This window comes from Cavia porcellus, unplaced genomic scaffold, assembly GCF_034190915.1.
Source record: "Cavia porcellus strain 051 isolate PalLab524CR breed Dunkin Hartley unplaced genomic scaffold, mCavPor4.1 scaffold_25, whole genome shotgun sequence".
Classification (NCBI taxonomy): domain Eukaryota; kingdom Metazoa; phylum Chordata; class Mammalia; order Rodentia; family Caviidae; genus Cavia; species Cavia porcellus.
The window spans coordinates 27,968,121-27,985,681 of NW_026947508.1; the positions used below are offsets into that span (position 1 = coordinate 27,968,121).

Consider the following 17,561-nt stretch of genomic DNA (forward strand, 5'->3'; position numbering starts at 1 on the left):
TAAATAAAAAAAATACAAATGAGTTACACATATATATACAAAAAGATACTTGAAAAGAACAGTGCTATAACAAAATGTAAGAACCATCTCAAGAAAGAGAATAAAACAGCTGAAAGAATATAAATCACCTTATAAAGTAAACCAATTCTACTTCTAAAGCGAAAGAGAAAATTGGCTACCAAAGCAAATATTCTAACAGTATTTAAAATACCTCACAAAAATCATAATACTCTAACCTTATCTAGCTGAACCAGACTCATTCAGATTAGATAGATAAATACTCAGAATGGAATTACTGCCTAAGGACGAAAACACCATATTCAGTCTACAGCTTCAGAAAAAGCCTAAATCTTCCTATCTTACTTTCACTTTCACTTTTCATTTTTCAAATAATGCTGAATAATCTTCCCTGGGAGACATGTTTCCTCTACGAAAGCTTTTGAAATATCAAAATCCCTTAATAGGATTTAAAGAACAAATGCTACTATCAAATATTTTACAAGTGTTGGAGAGTGGTAGATACTAGAAACATGGCTAAGATTTTGAGGAAAAAAACTCCACATAAAACATACCTGTAGATAATATCAAATTCCCTTAAAACTCCTAAGCACACATACTTTTATTTGTTATACAAACTACAGGAGATTTAAAGAATGGTAGTTTGCAAACTTGTGTTATAAAAGAAAAACATTCACTTGCATATATATATACACATATATGCACATACAAAGAAAAAAGATCAGAAAGGTACAGTCTAAATTCTTGCCTTAGGTAAGTCTAAGTTCTTAAGAACACTGTCAATTTTTACTTCCTTCTTTTTGCTTGTCAGTATTTCTTAAATTCCTGCATTTAACATGCACTGCTTTTGTAAGAAAATATTATTTAATAAGTTTGCATTATTTTTACAAGAAAAAAATCTGAGCTAGGTACAATGGCACATGCCTGTAATCTCAGTTACTTGGGAGGTTGAGGCAGAAGGATGCAAGTTCTAGATCAGACTGGCTAAATGGTGAGACCCTGTCTCAGAATAAAAATGGCTGGGGATGCTGCATAGTGGTGGAGTACTTGCCTAGCACATAGGAGCCCCAGGGTACAACCCTACCAAGGCAAACAAATAGCAAGGAAGCAGTATATTGGCATACTTACTATACTGCACAAACTGACAGCTAAACCACTTAACTTTAATGAGCAGGCAATTTTTGGAAAGTATCTTCTCTACAGTATCAAAAAGTGACATTAAAAAACTGATAAATGCATCATTTTATACTTGAAAAAATGAGAGTCTTAAATGGTTGCTACTTTGTAACATTAGTGCCTACCTGCCACAAGTTACTTGGACAATACTAAAATTTCTTTTCTTTTCTTTTTTTTTTGGAACCAGGCATCGAACTGATGACTGTGCACTTGCAAGGCAGGCGCTTATGCCACTGAGCTAAATCCCCAGCCCCAAAACTAAAATTTCTATCATAAAATTTCTATACCAAAAAAGACTAAGGGTAAATGAAAGTTGAATGCAATTATTTTCAACTTTTTTTCTTTCTTTTTTTTTTTTTTTTATATCAGGGATCAAACAATCTTGCACTTACCAGATAAGTGCTTGAGCCACTGAGTTAAATCCTCAGTTCAACTATTTTTCAAGAAGTAACTCAATTTCATCTTTCTCCCAGACCATAATGATCTTTCTTTTCTGTGAATACTCAGTATTTACTCCTGAAATCACTATTTTAATAACCAAAACAGTATTAACTAGTAATAGGTCTTTTATCATACAAAATTATCTTTTTTTAAATGTCTTGGTCCCTTCTATGGATTATATCTAATGTGTTGGATCCTCTATAACAAATATGTTGCATTCCCCTAGTACTGTATATATAGCAGGCTAAAAGCACAGCCTATTTTTCTAAGTGATTTTACACACATGATGCAAGAAAACAGAAGACTTATAAAGGTATTTACTGGGTTACTGCTCCTCCTAGACTATATCTCATGCTAAAATCACTTGCTTGTCAAAGGCCTTAGTATTCAAAATAAATGTCAAATTTACTTTCAAAACAAATTTACTCCTTTGGAGATTGATTTACAGGCAGAACCACAAACTAAACATGGGAGTTTCACACAGCAATCTCACTTGAGGAGCAGTCTATACCACAGATGTTTAACAATTCAATTCCAGGTATGTCTTTCTTCTTTACAAAGAACTCAAGAAAAGATTCTCAAAAGCCTTTCCATTTTCTTGGGTAGGAGCCACAGCCAGAAAATCAGATAAATGCCTTTCTCTTTACAAAAGCAGTAGTACTTTTTGTTCATATATGTCAAAAAGTCCCAGATTAGTATTTTCTTTGTGCACATCTAGAATACCAAATGTGATCTCTCCTCAAAACTTTTCCAAATTCCTCCAACCAGAAACAATCTCTTCTCTATATTACCTGAAACGTTTGATTGCGCTTGACACATCACTTTCTAGATCGTGCTGTAATTATTTGTATGCATATCTGAGTTTCTTACTGAATTGTAACTTCTTTTGAAACAGAGCTCCAGTCTGGCATGGTCGTGCACACCTGTAATTCCAGCACTTGGGAAGCTGAGGCGCAAAATCCCTTTGGGTTTGAGGGCCAGCCTGAACTGCAGTGAAACTATGTCTCAAACAGATCAAAAAAAAAAAAAAAAAAGGCATGGTCCATTGTCTTATTCTTCTTTGCATCCCTCAACATTTAACACTATACAGTGCACATGCATACTAAAAATTTTCTTGTCAAATGAACTGTAAAGCATCTGAACCATAGCATAATACTTCAACAGTAATCTATAACTGATCAACGATACGCTTAGACTTCGTAGATCAAAAAACAAAACATTTTTAAAATTATGTATGAGTATGTACTTGTTAATAAAGAGCCAGTATGATATAGTATTTACAGGGAAAAGGCCTGGACTCAGGCTGCACAAATTTAAACACTGGTTCTTGTCATTTGTGATCTTAGACAAATTTATATCTTTTTTCTTTAACTTTTAAGACACGGTCTCACCATGAGATCCAAGCTGGTCTTGAAATTTGCTGGTATCCTCCTGCCTCGGCCTCCCAAGTGCTGGGACTACAAGTGTGCACCACCGTACCTGGCAATCTTAGACACATTTCTTAATTTCTGTGAGTCAAACTAACATCTGCAAAGTGGAGACACAATAAAGCCTATCTCAAAAGGTTAAATGACTTGATGTAAATCGCTTTACATGGTACTTAACACACAGGTGTTCCGCATTATGACTACTAATTATTTGTCAAGTGCTAAACATTTATACATAGCTCAGTTCTCCCAACAACTTTTGAGTTGGGTATTAATAATCTAACAAGTGAGGAAATTTGGGCGCAGCAAAATAACTTGCACCAAGTCATAATGCACTTAAGTGATAAGGCTTCGGTCTCCTAACTCCATTAACTTCTTAAATACAAGGAACACCTGGCAGTCAGCGACATCAAGAAAAGGAGGGCTGGCTCTGTGGCTTGGGAGGGGAGGTGGAAGGAAAATACCAATCTTCTTGTTCTAGTCTCACACTCCCCAGGATCTCACTTATGCCGCCAGCAAACTAATCTTATACTTAGCGACAGTAGACGCTCTTCAGAGATTTTGGAAGTCTAGGGAGCTTGGTACGCAGCAGACGCTTAAACTGTCACACTCTCACCTAGCAAAGCACTGACCCAGAAACAAATGCCAGACTTGTCTGCTTGACTCCTTAGTTCTAAAAATACAGGCGGTTAAGACAGGCTGCGTTCCACCTCCCGCACCTCCCTAGGACTCACCCAACACCCCACGAACACCCTCCGGCGGCCCTCACCCAGGCCCAGTCGGGCCTCTCCTGCTTCCGCTCACCGTCCTTCATCTGGACAATACTGCTGGCCGCCACCCGGTCGGAGGCCACAAGGACGTAGTCTGGGCCCTGAATGCCGATGAGGTACTCCATGATAGAGGAAAGCCCGAGGTTGCAGGTACGACAGACAGACGGATTTCCCGGCTTCTCTGCCTCGCAGGTGAGACAGCACTGTGGAACCAGGGTCCGGGACGCGCAAGTGGAGCGACCACTCCGACCGCTGGCGCTCTTTGATGACGTAAACTTTATCGCGAGAGGTTGGAAAACGAGAGCAGCGTAATGTGTATTTTGTTAAGTGTTCGGGACAGGGATTTTCTTACTATCCGCTGTGCTTTCCTTGTGCAACAAGTTTGTTTGTTTGTTTGTTTGCTTTTTTTTCTTCCCTTCCTTTGCTTTGGCTTTTTTTTTTTTTGAGACGATCTTGCTGTGTTGTCCAAGTTGGCCCGGAACTCCTGGGTTCAAGCGATCCGCCTCCCACTGCCTGTGGAGTAGCTGAGTCTACAGGTACAGTCCACCGCGCCCAGCCCACCACATAATTTATCTACAGAATGGAATTTTAAAGTTCACTTGAAGCCGGGAGTGGTAGCGCACGTTTGTAATCCCAGCACTCGAGAGGCTTAGGCAAAAGGATTGCCACGAGCTCGAGGGCAGACTGGGCTACGCTGTGAGTTCAAAACCAGCCAGAATTACGCAGCCAGACCCTGTCTCCGAAAAAGAAAAAAGTAAGCTAAACAACCGAAATAAAATAAATTTCACTTGAAGCCGGGCATGGTGGCACACACCTGTAATCCAAGCACTTGTGGGGTGGAAGCAAGAGGACCACAAGTTAAAGGCCAGCCTGGGATACACAGTGCGTTCCAAAGTGACTCTAAAAACAATCGCCTACAGATAAAATTATGCACTCTAAAAATGCCTAGCAAAGAGGCATTTTGCCAATGAGGGGTGGGTCCTTAGAAATTAAATTTCCTTCATTGCTGGGTAAAAAATTTCACCAGAAATTCTTGCAAACTCGATTAGAGAAAAAGTAATCATTTTAGGAAGTACTCTACCTGTATCATTAACAAAAATAGTGTATGTTTGGATTAAAAATGTAAGCATTAAGCCAACGTAAAAAACAATAGAAGAGGGGCTGAGAATTTAGCTCAGCGGCATAAGCACCTGCCTTGCAAGCAGGCGGTTGTGAGTTCGATCCCCAGTACCGATAAAAATGAAAAAGACAAAAAAAAAAAAAAAAAAAAAAAAAAAAGAAGAAATTAGAAAAGTATTGTGATAATCATTGAAAGAGATGTGTTTCTAAGTGACATGAAACCCAGAAGCAATGCAGGAAAAGACTTGATAGACTTGACTACATAAAACTGTAAATCTGCAGAACATCATCCTAATGCTTGAAAATAAATAGATGTTGGGAGAATTTTAATAAATATATATTGTCTGTAATTTAAAAGACATTTTTACACCGGGGCAGTGGCATGTGGCCATGGTTACAGTTACTTGTAGAATGCTTGCCTAGCATGCTCCAGCATAAAATAAATCTCCAGCAATAAAATAAAAAACACTTTAATATACTTTGTGTCTGGTGCTAGAGATTGAACTTAGAACCTTCTCACTGAGCTATGTCTCCAGCCCTTTTAACTTTTTTATTTACTAGAGACAAAGTTTAGCTAAATTGGCCAGCCTGGGCTTGAATTTGCAATCCTCCTACCTCAGTCTTCCAGAGTGCTGGAATGACAAGTGTGCACTATCACACCCAGATCTACTGTACATAATCTTTTAAATACATTCAAAGAATCATTTTCACACATAATCCAAATATTTGCTTGCAAGATATTGTGTTGCTGCACTGCAACAATAGTGGGGAAAAAAAGGACAAATTTACATGCCTAAGTAGAGAAATTGTTATATAAACAATGATGTATTCATTCAGCAGAATATTATGCAATCATGAAAAAGAATGAAATAGCTGTGCATAGTGATGCAGGCCTGTAATCCCAGCTATTCAGGAGGCTGAAGCAGGAGTATCACAAGTTCCAGGCCAACCTGGGCAAATTAGGAAGTCCTTGTCTCAAAGCTGGCTATGCAGTTCAGTGGTTGCACTCTTGCCTTATATGCACAAAGCCATAGTTTGATCCCCAGCACCACAAGCAAACAAATAAACAAAAAACACTTGTTTCAAAGTAAAGAGTCTAGATAGCTCACATTTTTAATCCCAGCACTCTGTAAGGGTGAGGCAGGAGAATCAAAGACAAGCCCAGCCTGGGCAATTTTAGTGATTTACCAAGACTATGTCAAAAAGCAGGGAGGACTAAAGATGTACCTCAGTGATAGAGTGACCCAGGTTTGATATCCACTACCCGAAAGAGAAAGAAATATATCTAGATATTTAGATAGTCTGTGGCCCAAGATACATTATGTGAAAGTGAAATAATTCTTTCCTATATTTTGCATAATGCCATTTTACTTAAAAAATAAAATTTAAGTATTAATGAAAAATATGGTTACAGATGTTCCAGTGTCAAGTTACATATACTCATTTGGTGAGAACTTTCACTTTTTATTTTATACACATTTGTTTTGTTTAGATGTTTTGCAGTACGCACACACTGCTTGGTTTTTATTTTTATTTTGGTTTTTTTGTTTTGGGGGGATTTTTTTAGTTCATTTTTATTTTTTGGTACTGAGAATTGAACCCAGAACTTTGTTCATACTATGCATGCATTTTACCACTGAGCTACACTCCCATACCATTACTTGTAATGGGAAAAATAACCAGCCATCTCTTTTAAATCTTGTGACAGTTCTGAAAAAAAAACAAACATGATTAGGTTTTGACATCTACAATTGTCTTTATACTGACCTACTGAGAGATAGAAAAAGAATTGCAATTGTATCTCCAAACACAAATATGCAATTCATTTGCCTCTGCAGAAATTGGAGTACTTATTTCACTGAGAATGTTCCCTCCAGCTCTCCACCAATAAAGGAACGTAGAGCCTGAAGAGTTTGGGGCAGCCTATCTATCATGGGTAGATCCCAAGGGCAGTGAGGTCATTAAGTCAACCATCTCTCTGTGAACATAGCTGCATCCATCATTCTAGAAATATTCTTTCTTAAACAGTGCCAGAGGACCCCACACACACATCAATATACAGTTAATTATCTCTCCCCGTTCCACCAAAGGTAACTACCCACCAAATGTCTGCATCCTTCTGGAACCTTTCCTTTGTATATACAAATATTCATTTAATCACAAAAGCTGCAAGACTCTAAATTGAGGGATCTGCTATCTCCAAAAAAAAATTTTTGCAATCTTTTTAAAAAAAAGTCTGACAATCTTTTAACATGGCTCTTTCCTCTTCCCCTCTAAGATTTTTTTTGTCTTTTTTTCTTTTTTATCGGTACCAGGGATCGAACTCATGACCACACACTTGCAAGGCAGGTGCTTATGCCGCTGAGCTAAATCCCCAGCCCCGCCCTAAGATTTTTGAAAGCCAGAGGGCTGGGGATATGGCTCAGTGGCAGAGTTCTTGCTTTGCACGCACATGGCCCTGGATTCAATTCCCAGCACCACACACAGAAAATACTAGAATTGCCCTAAGTTCTTGTTGGTATAAAAGAAAGTGGGTTTTCAAGACCTAACTTGTGCTATTTCACTAAATAGATCTCCTCCAATTAAAGATTTAGAATAATTGACTTAGAAAGTCAGAGTTATGATGCAGACATGACCACGTCCAAGAATTATATCAGTACAACCAGTTTCAAAAATTGCACAGTAATGGGATCAAGAAACCCAATCATAAAGCTATGACTCTCTTAAAGGGTAAACTTCAAGTTCCTGAGGAACATGTGCTTTGGCGTTTAACTTTTATAAATGTTGATTGATAACAATTGACAATTAGCATATTTTTACAATTATCAATTTAATCAGAGAATTTTTCTCAGACAAATAAGTCACCCTTGCATAGGAGGCTGTGTACTTACATACACCCCTTGGCCAATGCTTGACATGGGGATAGAAGGTCAGTTCCCTTAACTAAAAGTAAGACAAGGGACTGGGGATTTAGCTCAGCAGCATAAGCGCCTGCCTTGCAAGCAGGCAGTCTTGAGTTCAATCCCTGGTACTGATAAAAAGGAAAAAAGACAAAACATAAAAAATAAAAGTAAGATGTAATTTTTCCTCTGGAGTTTCTTTATGAGATCATTCTAAAGCCAGTTTCCAGCCCACATTTTTGCTTAGCTGGGGTTTTTGTTTTTGCTTTTGTTTTTTTGAGACAAGGTCTCACTGTGTAGTTCAAGCTGCTCTCAAACTTGCAGCAATCCTCTTACCTTAGCTTCCAGAGTGCTGGCATTACAGTGTTCACCACCATGCCGGCTTGCTTAGCTTTTACCCACCACTGTCTTGCTTTCCTTACTGTTTCTTCTGAGAGTACTCATTCAGTTAGTAATTTGAAAAAGCATCCTTATTTTAGTTTGCTTGTAGGGAGCTCAACCTAAAAAATATTTGGGACCAGAAGAAATCTCTACAAAACACTTTCCAAAGGATCCTGGTGTGGGATCAAACACTAACTAAATGCCAATAAAGATGCTAACACTGGTAGCGGAAAGAATGTTAGCAGTTCCTGACCTGCTGTAACAGTGCACTTGCTAAGACTGCCACTGTATCTAGCTTGAATGGGATACAAATGAAACAAGTTGGACATTTGAAAGTTTGAGAGAAAGTAATTATAAGGACAAGGAAATTAGGTGCCAAGTGCCATTGATTCATTGAGGAGAGAAATTGATTAGACCAAATCTGTTAACCAATTTGAAAGCAAAGTGTACAGAAACTCTCAGCAAAGGGGCTGGGGATTTAGCTCAGCGGCATAAGCGCCTGCCTTGCAAGCAGGCAGTTGTGAGTTCGATCCCTGGTACCGATAAAAAGACAAAAGAAAAAAAAAAGAAACTCTCAGCATAATCATTAAAGGAACCTTCATTTCTTACAGCTTGAGGGCAGAGAGCTGAAGATCAGGCCCAGAACTTATATGGAAAGCAACGGAATTTTAGAAAGACTGAATTGAACCCATACTCCTACCCAAAGTTAAGGTTTTGATAAAGAGTGAGACCCTTTTATTTGTTCATAACTGTATGATTAGGATGGACATCCATAACAGTTGGCAGAACTCACTCATAAAATTTTAACCTCATCCAGGCACAGTAATCTCAAAATTTAAAAGGAAGCCCAGGGATTTAGCTCAGTGGCATAAGCACCTGCCTGACAAACATGAGGTTGTGAGTTCAATCCCCGGTACCACAAAATAAAAAAAGGGTTAGGAATGTAGTTTAATGGCAGCATTTGTGTAGCATATACAAGGCCCTGGGTTCATTCTTCATTACCAAAAAAATTGCTTGACTGCTATAATGAGCAATATTGTAGTACTGGAGGCTATGTAGAAGCCTCAAATGTAAATATTATAGTATATGAAAAATGTCACATAGAAACTATCCAAAATGAAACACAGAGGAAAATGAGTGAAAAAAATATAGCATCATTGGCGATGTGAGTCAAGATCAAGTAGCCTAATGTAGTGTGTTTGAAGTCCCCCAAAACAGAGAGACAGAAATTTTATTTTAATTAATAGTAGCAAAAAGTTTCCAATTTGGGTGGAAAATGTAGATTTATATATCCAAGAATTTAAATAAATCTCGATAACAAAATCATGAAGCATGCTGTACGGATCCACAACACAATCAAATTACTTAAAACCAGTGATAAAAAGAAAACCTTAAAAGCAGTCAGAGAAAAACCCACATTATGAACAGAGTACCAAAGATACATATAACATCAGACTTTTTGTCATGATATAAATGCAGGAAACAGTGAGAAATCATCTTTAAAGTACCAGAAAAAAAAATTGTAGTAACAGAATTCCTTTCTTTTCAGAAGACATTTTCAACATAGAAAAACTGAAGCAAAGCTCATCATTATTCTGGAAGTGGGAAGAAAATAATACCAGATGAAAACCTAGAGCTACCCAAAGAGTTCTGGAAATGGAAAGATATGGGTAAATATAAAGGATTTCTTTCTTATGGTGGGTATGTTTTTTAACATAATTGTTTAAATTAAAAATAACATAATCATGATATATACTTATAAATGTTGCAAGAAAATTCCCAAGTCAAATCAAAAGGAAGACTGCATCAAGGAGATAAGAAGGCAGCATTATTTTGCCAGCAGACTGTTGCAGGATTATTCCCAAAGGCAACAGCTGTGACTTTATAAAGAGTTTGGTTTATGTGGCATTTAGAAATGGGAAGAAACAAGTGACAAAAGTTGCACAATTGGTTGTACGCATTGTGTCATATTGACTGACAGGCTAGTCTTGAACAGATTTGTTGAATTGTTTATCATAATATACAAATATTCAAGGAACCAAAGGAGAGGGTCCTTACAGTGTGAGCATAGTTAAATGTGTCCTTGACTATCCCAGGGTGTCTTAAGGCATAAATAATTACTCTAACTCAGTGCTTATCAGAGGTATGTAACTGGGCTTTAGACACTGTCAAGATCAATTGAATTTAGCAGAAACTTGGTCAGAGACTCCTAATTGCTCTCTAATTTGTATCATAAAATATCTGTAAGTTTGCTATTTTATAAATGTGTTCTTACATTATAAATCTGCCCCAACAGAAGTAAAATATAAGCCAATGAAAGTATCAAGGCTAGATTAGGGGAAATTGGAATACATTGCTGTAAAGTTTTTATACTGTACAAGTAATAGTATAGTATTACTTGAGGGTAGGCAGTGATAAGTAAAATATATATGCAAAAACCCAACCAACCATTAAAACAGTGCTCAAAAGATTATGTCTAATAAGCCAATAGAAAATATAAGATGGAATAACACACTATAAGAGAAAATAAAAAGATGAAAAAATGAACAGAAAGGATAAGGCCAAGAAAAACAAAGATGGTAAATTTAAATCCAACCGTATAATAATCACATAAATGATCCAGATATCTCAATTGAAAGCCAGAAATCGTCAGATAGATAAAAAGCATGACTCATCACATGCTGAATACAAGGTACCTAAATTTAAAGACACACAATGACTTAGGAATATATAAAACAGCTTTATTTGGAATAGTCAAAAATTGGAAAAAGAAGAAAGTCACACTGGTGAATAGGCAGCACATTGTGGTATAGGAATATGACGTAATACTGCTCAACAATAAAAACGAATGAACTTCTGATGCACACAACATTGATAAACCTGAAATAATTGTGAAAAAGGCAGACAAAAAGAGTATACCCTGTAAGGTTGCTTAATATAAAACTCTAGAAATGTAAACTAATCTATACTGGCAGAAAGAAGATCTGTGGCTGTCAAAGGACAGAATGGAAGGGAAAGATTGGATAAATGGGCATGAATAGATTATGGAGTGTAAGGAATATGTTCATTATCTTAATTGTGGTTTTGTCTTCACATATACATACATACGTCAAAAATTCAAGTTGTGTGTGCATGTTATTGTATGTGAATTGTATCTTAATAAAAGTATTTTGTTTTTGAAATTAATGTTACTGGTACATGTTAGATATACAAAGATAACATTCATCATAGAGAGTTTGTACCTGGACATGATACATCTTAATTCTTTTTTTCCATTTCCTTTCCCTCTGACCTCTCTTCCTCTCCTCATTACAAAAGCTTTGTTTCCATTTTTTCCTTCTCTTTTTTCCTTTCCTTCCCTTCCTTTCCTCCTCCTCCTGCCCTAGTTGCCTGAGACATGCAACTCAAAACACTGAGATTCCATCTTACCCTAGAAAGAATGATTATTATCAATAAATCAACCAATCACAAATGCTGGCAAGCTGCAAGGAAAAAAACATTTCTCCACTATTGATGGGCGTGTGGACTGGTGAAACCACTGTGGAAATCAGTATGGAAATTCCTGAAAACAGTAGGACTAGGGGGAGGAGCAAGATGGCAGACAGATAACAACTGGCTACAGAGGCTCTCTGAGATAGTCAACTTAGAATTCAACATAATACAGAGTGGGGAGCCCCAAACAGAGGGAGATTAATTCTCTTGTCCCAAGAACAAATTAAGGCAACCTGCTGACCATCCGAGGCCCTGCCACAACTGGCCGACTTGCCAGGGTCCCGCCATGACTTGCTGAGGTCCTGCCACGACTGGCCAAGGTCCCGCTGCGACTTGCCAAGCCGTCCGAGGGCCTGCCCCTTCAACTCACTGAAGGCGCAGTTACATTGAGTTCGAGGGTCAGCAAGCTGATCAGAGAGCTGAGTTGGTGGGGAACCTACGTCGACCTGTGGTGAGTGACAGGAGTCATTCCATAAATAGGGGACCCCCGACGGACAACATTCTGGGACCAGGCAGGACTGGCAAGTACAAGGGGCAGCAGTGACTTCAGTCAATTGTTCCCTTCCTGAATGGGATTGGTGGAGTGAGCTAGGCCTGGGTCACGCCACCTGGCTGAGACCTAATAGGTTATCTGAGGTCAAGTCCCTGCAGCAGTGGCACACTAACCACACTGGCCCAGTGGCACCTTGGAACTTTGGCTGGTCCGGAGAGGAGGCAGTGCAAAGTAATACAATAGTGCAGGCCACAGCAGGTTGACTGATCTGGAAGGGAGGGGCCGGCATATGCTGTCCCTGTCTGCAATTCATTAGCACACTGCAATGTGAAGGGTCATCTAGCCAGCATGCTTCAGAAGAACTGTAACCAACAAAGAAAGAAACTGGGGCCTCCTGGAAGAAGCAAAAAAGATGGGAAGAGGAAGCAATAACAAAAAGTCCCCAGGCCACAACCCTGAGAACATTGACCCAGGACAGGTAAATACAAAGGAGAGTGAGAATAGCAAACATGTAATATCAGACACAGTGCCAGTGGACATAAAGATATATTCCGGTCCTCATAGACGAGTTCAAAAGTGAAATATTTAGCCAAATAAAGCAAGATATAAGAAAATTAATAAAAGAGATACTAAGCACCCCTCAAGCAGACACAGACAGAAGAAGAGAGGAACTTAAAGGAGAGAACCATCTGGTGAGGAACATAAAAAAAAATATAGAATACATGAAGTGGATTCAAAGAGATCACCAGGAAATTAAAAACTATGGAAAGATGGCAAAATAGGTTGAAAGAAACTAAGGTTAGGGGCTGGGGATTTAGCTCAGCGGCATAAGCGCCTTGCAAGCAGACAGTCGTGAGTTCAATCCCTGGTACCGACAAAAATGAAAAAAAGTCAAAAAAAAAAAGAAACTAAGGATAGATTATCCAAACTGGAGGACAATTTTGCAATCTGGGAGTATGAAAGGGAAAACTTTTTAAAAATAACAAGGAAACAAGCACTAACAATACAAAGGCTAGAAGATGACAAAAGGATCTATAACTTGAGAATAAAGAATGTAACTGAAGAAGCTAGGATACAAACAAAGGAACTACAAAGGTTATTCACAGAAATAATTAAGGAAAACTTCCCAAACATAGGAAAGAGAAATGATATTCTGATATATGAGGCATACAGAATTCTAGCCACCTACAACCAAAACAGAGTTACATCCAAGCATATAATAATCAAGATCCCAGAAATTCAGTATAAGAACAGAATATTAAAAGCTGGTAGAGACAAGAAACAGATAACCTACAGAGGAAGGCCCATCAAAATAATGGCAGACTTCTCGACACAAACCATCAAATCAAGAAGAGCCTGGAGTGAAATATTCTAAGCTCTGAAAGAAAATAACCTCCATTCCAGATTGATATACCCTGCTAAACTGTCTCTAGAAATTAATGGAGAAACAAGATGCGTCCAAGACAAAGAGGAACTTGGAAAATTTGCAACCACCAGTCCAACTCTACAGAGAATAATCCAGGGCATTCTAGAGAGAGAAAAGTACTAAGACTCCAGGAACAGTGGCAGAGAGGCCTCAATGAATGGAGCAGAAAACAGAATAAAGAAGATAAGCAGACAACTGATGGCAAAAAAAGAGCATAAAGAAATGAGGCAGAGAAGATTTTATTCAAAATTGATATGATTGATAGTATCAAGTCTGAGAATATAGGCAACTTCACTGAAGATGACAAGACTCTACAATACACATTCTGGTTTGATAACTGCTAGTTTTTGAAGTTCTGTACTATATACAAAGTTGTGCTTTTATTAGTACTGTTATGTACTGACAATTATACTATGATGATATAGCCAATTCTATTGGGGATAACAAGAGACAACACAGGAACTATCGTAGAACTCTTTGTACAACAGTCTTAAATGTTTATTTTGTTTCATGTGTTTATAGGAATATGTTTTGTTTTGCCTTACTTTGTTTTATTTCTCCCTCTAATATAGAAAAGATAGAAATACATGTTAAGACTCATACATGTGTAGAATCTATAAACAGTTTATGAGACATGATCATATGACACATGATGAACAGATACTTTGAAGAAAAAGAGACACTAAAATACCCAGTGCTGATCCTGGAGTGTCATAATGTGAAACCCAGCAATACTATTATTCTTTTTTTTTTTTTTGTCTTTTTCATTTTTATCGGTACTGGGGATCAAACTCACGACCGCCTGCTTGCAAGACAGGTGCTTATGCTGCTGAGCTAAGTCCCCAGCCCCAATACTATTATTCTTTGTTCAGAATGATTTTAACCTGCTTTAGTTTGTTTAATCTAAACATAAATGAAGATATGGATAACTGCATGTGTGTTTAAGTATATAGCATTGACAACCATGTTACTAAGTTTTTGTTGGACAGTTGAACAGAACTGTTTGCAGTCTCACTGTTTGAATTCCCACTTTACATGTTCCATTTTTGTATCTTGAACAAATGTAAAACGACAATATGTAAACATCAACTAGTGATTTCTTACTGTTTATTTGTTTCTCTGAAAGTATGTATTATTCCTACCTCTTTTCTGTTTTGTTCAGTCTTTCTTTAAATAAAATTTTTAAAAAATTAAAAAAAAAACACTAGAACTAGAGGTTTAATTTGATCCAGCTCCTCCCCTTTTTGGTATCTTCCTAAAAGAATTAAAATCATCATACCACAGTGACATACACACACACTTTTTTTTTTTTTTGGTCTTTTTCCTTTTTATCGGTACCAGGGATTGAACTCACAACTGCCTGCTTCCAAGGCAGGCGCTTATACCACTGAGCTAAATCCCCAGCCCCACACACACACATTTTTACAGCACCACAGTTTGTAATAGCTAAATCATGGAAATATCCCAAATCCCCATCAAGAGATGAATGGATAAAGAAGTAATTTTTAATACAGTGGAATACTCCTACTACTTTGTCATAAAAAAAGATAAATGAGACATTTCCTTGAGACCATACTCTAAATGAAATAAATTGGACATACCTGTTAAAGCATCATATTGTTTCTCTGATGTGTGAAACTGAAAGGGTCAGTGAGAACCAAAATGTATAATAGATATTGTGAAATTGCAACATCAACAAGAAACACAAAATTGACACTCAAGATTTGGAGGCAGATTTATTTATGTCAACAGGCACTCAGTGAGATCATTCCTAAAACATCAGGCCCTAGTCTCTGGTGGTCTAGGGCCTATATGGGGTAAGCAAGCAGGAAGTACAGATGCAGAATGGCTGGTCAATTGAGGATTGCATTATATATCATAGTAACCAGCTATGCATGACATTGACCAGCTGTTTCTAAGAAACAAAAGCAACAGGGACCATAAGAGGAACTATAACCTGGGCAACTAAAAAACTGAAATTATACTGGCTGGGATGAGGGAGATCTTCTACTACAAAATAGGAAGAAAATTTTCAAATGAATAAGGTATTTTTTATTAAAAACAATATTTTAGGGCTGGAGATTTAGCTCAACAGTGTAAGTGCCTGCCTGATAAGCGCTAGGTCATGAGTTCGATCCCCAGTACCAAAAAAATGAAAATAAATAAAAATAACAACAATATTGTATTAGAGAGTGCAATGGTTTGAACGTGTCCCCTACAGTTCATGTGTTTGATAATGCAACAGTATTGAGAGTTGGAACCTTTCAGAGGTTATTGGATTAATGTTATTATCATAGGAATGAATTTATTATCACTAGAGTAGTTTTGTTATAAAAGCAAGTCCAGATGGGCATGGTAGCTCAAGCCTGTGATCTTGGCACTTGGGAGGCTGAGACAAGAGTACCACTGGGAGCTCAAGACCAGCGTGGGCTACATAGTGAGTCTAAAATATTTTTTTAAAAAGCGAGGTTAGCCCTTTATCATATTTGGTTGTTCATGTGATGTCTTCCATCAAGTTATGAAATAGCAAGGAGGACCTCACTACATACAATTCATCAATGTTGAATTTTTCAAAACTGTAAGAAATTTTTGTTCATTATAAATCTGCAGTATTTTGTTATAGCAGCAAAAAAAAAAAACCCTATCAAGACAGAAGAGTTGACAGAAATTGATGCCACCCTCAAATATTTGAAAGATGTCATGGTGGTTGTTCCATTAAATGGTAACTCCATTTAATTGGCAAATCTGGCCCATGTAAGGACTGAGTGGATTACCACAGATGACAGTCAACTGCTGCAAACTTAACCCAGTAATGGCTGCCATACCCCTGCTGTATTGGATTTGTTATGTTTTCTAGAGCAGAATAATACAACCATGAGTACATTTTTTGTACCTATTGATCTGGTGGTGCATTGTTTTCCATATCACTTAAGAAGGAAAATAAAAAGTAGTTTGCTTTCACATGGAATAAACAACAGTGGATACATTGATGGTATCGCCTCAAGGCTATTTTAATTATCCTATAATTACTAGTCCAATTTCTTATAAAGCCCAATTCCTTAACCAGATGACAAATCAATTCACATGACTCAAATGTAGCCCTCATGAGGTTTGTCAATTCACTAAGGACAGTAAATATATGCACTGATATGCTTATTGCCTTGATGCTACCACAAAAGATTGCCATTAGTAAAGGTGGAGAGCCATAATAAAAGAGAAATAGAAGCTAAAGAGATTTATGTATCACATCTTTATATTGGCAAGGTGCTAAGTGTAATCTTTAGGCAAAAACCTATCGAATGGAAAAATTTATGAAGGGGTTCAAAGATTATATAATAGGTGCAAAAATCTGACCACTAACTTCATATCCCAGGTGAAATGAAATTATTTAAGGAAATATACAATGTAGTTCTTTAAGGTAGATTTAGGAAGTTGTTTTAAATGCTTTCTTGGTCAGGACTGAGATATCTTGGATCATGTGTCCAGAGTTTCTTATAAACTCTTCTTATAATTCCAGTCATTCCTATTATTTCACAATTATTGGCTGTCTATTGTCTAGAGTCTCATGTGATTATTAAGCCACTTTTCTGATAGATGATTCAATATATGACTCAAAGATTTAAAAAACAACATTAAGATCATGTTGATTGACACTTAAAATTAAGCCTCTCCAAATTAAACTTCACCTTTATAGAAAATCAACAATAATGGTAAGTATCTGTCAATAATTATTGTTAATCTCTCCTATAGCCCTGAATGAGTGAAGACCAAAAGGAAAAAACAAGAATTTAAAAGTTCCCCTACTAAGCTGAGCATAGAGGTACATGATTATATTCCCAGCACTCAGGAGGCTGAGGTGGGTGGATCTGGAGTTCAAGGTCAGTCTATGCCACCTATTGAGACTCTCAAAAAAAAAAG

The 17,561-nt window shown here is 37.4% G+C and overlaps 1 protein-coding gene and 1 long non-coding RNA gene across 8 annotated transcripts in view; one reads left to right on the plus strand and one right to left on the minus strand.

Moving 5' to 3' along the window:
* Psmb2 (proteasome 20S subunit beta 2) overlaps window positions 1–4,080 on the minus strand; it is a 37,703-nt gene extending 33,623 nt beyond the window's left edge. Inside the window, exon 1 of one of the 2 annotated variants that reach the window (XM_063236066.1) lies at window positions 3,867–4,080. In XM_063236066.1, coding sequence (XP_063092136.1) covers window positions 3,867–3,957 — 91 coding nt within the window. In that variant the 5' untranslated portion in view covers window positions 3,958–4,080. The remainder of the gene's footprint in view (window positions 1–3,866) is intronic. The other variant, XM_003471406.4, reaches the window with a different exon arrangement.
* A 28-nt stretch (window positions 4,081–4,108) lies between these two features.
* Window positions 4,109–17,561, plus strand: part of LOC106028014 (uncharacterized) — a 31,073-nt gene continuing 17,620 nt past the window's right edge. For 3 of the 6 annotated variants that reach the window (XR_010043075.1, XR_010043076.1, XR_010043074.1), the window contains exons 1-2: window positions 4,109–4,368; window positions 9,782–9,902. This is a non-coding gene — a long non-coding RNA (uncharacterized LOC106028014). Of the gene's footprint in view, window positions 4,369–9,781; window positions 9,903–11,550; window positions 13,701–17,393; window positions 17,500–17,561 lie in introns of those variants that run through there. The other 3 variants (XR_001201633.3, XR_001201632.3, XR_010043073.1) reach the window with 3 other exon arrangements.